General features: G+C 40.5%; 1 protein-coding gene and 1 long non-coding RNA gene across 3 annotated transcripts in view; one reads left to right on the top strand and one right to left on the bottom strand.

Annotated features, from left to right (window-relative positions):
- The window catches only part of LOC109287474, a 22,160-nt gene extending 20,928 nt beyond the window's left edge, over positions 1-1,232 (top strand). The window contains exon 3 of the long non-coding RNA XR_002094874.1: positions 1,056-1,232. This is a non-coding gene — a long non-coding RNA (uncharacterized LOC109287474). The remainder of the gene's footprint in view (positions 1-1,055) is intronic.
- LOC109287471 (interferon-induced protein with tetratricopeptide repeats 5-like) overlaps positions 1-1,419 on the bottom strand; it is a 12,503-nt gene that overhangs the window by 5,957 nt on the left and 5,127 nt on the right. Inside the window, exon 2 of one of the 2 annotated variants that reach the window (XM_019502581.1) lies at positions 13-1,149. In XM_019502581.1, the coding sequence (XP_019358126.1) occupies positions 13-1,149 (1,137 nt within the window). The remainder of the gene's footprint in view (positions 1-12; positions 1,150-1,419) is intronic. The other variant, XM_019502582.1, reaches the window with a different exon arrangement.

Below are 1,419 nucleotides of genomic sequence, written 5' to 3'. Positions count from 1 at the left end.
TCAGCTTCTGATTTTTTGTGAAATTCCAAAAACTGTCCATAGCGGCAGTGGATTTGTTGTTTCTCTTCACAGGTTAATTTCATATTCAATACTTTCTGAAAAGTGTCTTCTGCTTCCTGATAACTTTTTCCTTCTGCATACATACGTGCAAGGTCAACGTAGGCATATATAAACTTTGTTTTTTTCTCCACTGCTGCTTTAAAGTGAAAAATGCAAAGTCTAATGAGCTCTACCTGCTCTTGAGATGACTGCTTTGTCGCCTTTTTCAACTGATACATCTTTGTTCTATAGCAAAGACCAATCTGGTGGTGCAAGAAGCTAGAGGTTGGTGTAAAGGTCAATGCCTTTTCCAAAAATTGCAGTGACTTATTCACTTCCCCTTTTCTTCTGTAAAATTTTGCAGCATATCGTAGTACATAGGTAAGATCTGGGGTTTTTTGCAATGCCTTTTTAATGTACATTTCCCCTTCTTCGACTTGAGCCATGTCCTGAAGTTCTAATGCAAGGTATGACATGACAAAGGTATCATTTGGATTCAGTGTCACTGCACACCTTAAAGGTTCCAAAGAGGATCCTTTGGTGAGATCATCTTCCAGGCGATACATTGCAATGGCATAGCCAGAAGCAAATTCTGGGTTTTCAGGTTCTTCTGCTAGAGCCTTTTCAAAGCATTTCTTTGCTCTTTCATAATATTTTTTGCCAAACTTTAACAATGCCCACCCCTCTTCACAATAGACTTCTGGAAGTTGACACTTATAGCATGAGGTGCTTGATAGCTCTTTGCAGCTGTCTTTCACCTTGCTTACATAGGTTTGAGCTTCTTGAAGTTTGTTCATATGGTAATAAATCCAAGCATAGTTCCCCCAGGTGACAAGACTTTTCCTGTGAACCTCACCTGCATGATCTTTTTGAGCTGCTGCTTCAGCTTTCTGTAGACTTTGCAGGGCTTCCTCATTGTTGCCGTTCAGGTTTTTCACATAGGATAGCAGATTATAATTTGAAATTTTGGATTTTGTGATTAGAAACTCAATCTGATCACAGATGGTTTCTTCTAGGTCATCAAGATCAACATCTTCCTTCAGCAAAGTCCATGTAAAGTGACATTCGAGCTGCAGCAGGATAGACTGTAGGGAATTCTTGGAAATATTACTAAAGGAAAAAACAGAAGAATATGTTTAAGCATCTGTGAGAAGAGCAGTTTCATGAATAGTTATACAAAGAAGGACAATTAACTATCTTGTTTTGTTTTTCTCCATCACTGTTATTAAATTCCCAAATTCAGAAAATGTGGGGGTTGAGAGGAGCTCATGCCCCTCCTAAGCAGCCCCCACACCCACAGCCCCCACACCCACACTACCCACACAGTGACTCAAATCCCCCTTCACCCCTCCACACCCACCCACATCCCCCACCCCCTTT

Source organism: Gavialis gangeticus, unplaced genomic scaffold (genome assembly GCF_001723915.1).
Source record: "Gavialis gangeticus isolate Ggan-Ray unplaced genomic scaffold, GavGan_comp1, whole genome shotgun sequence".
NCBI classification, from domain to species: Eukaryota; Metazoa; Chordata; order Crocodylia; family Gavialidae; genus Gavialis; species Gavialis gangeticus.
This window is presented reverse-complemented; position numbering and strand designations above follow the sequence as displayed.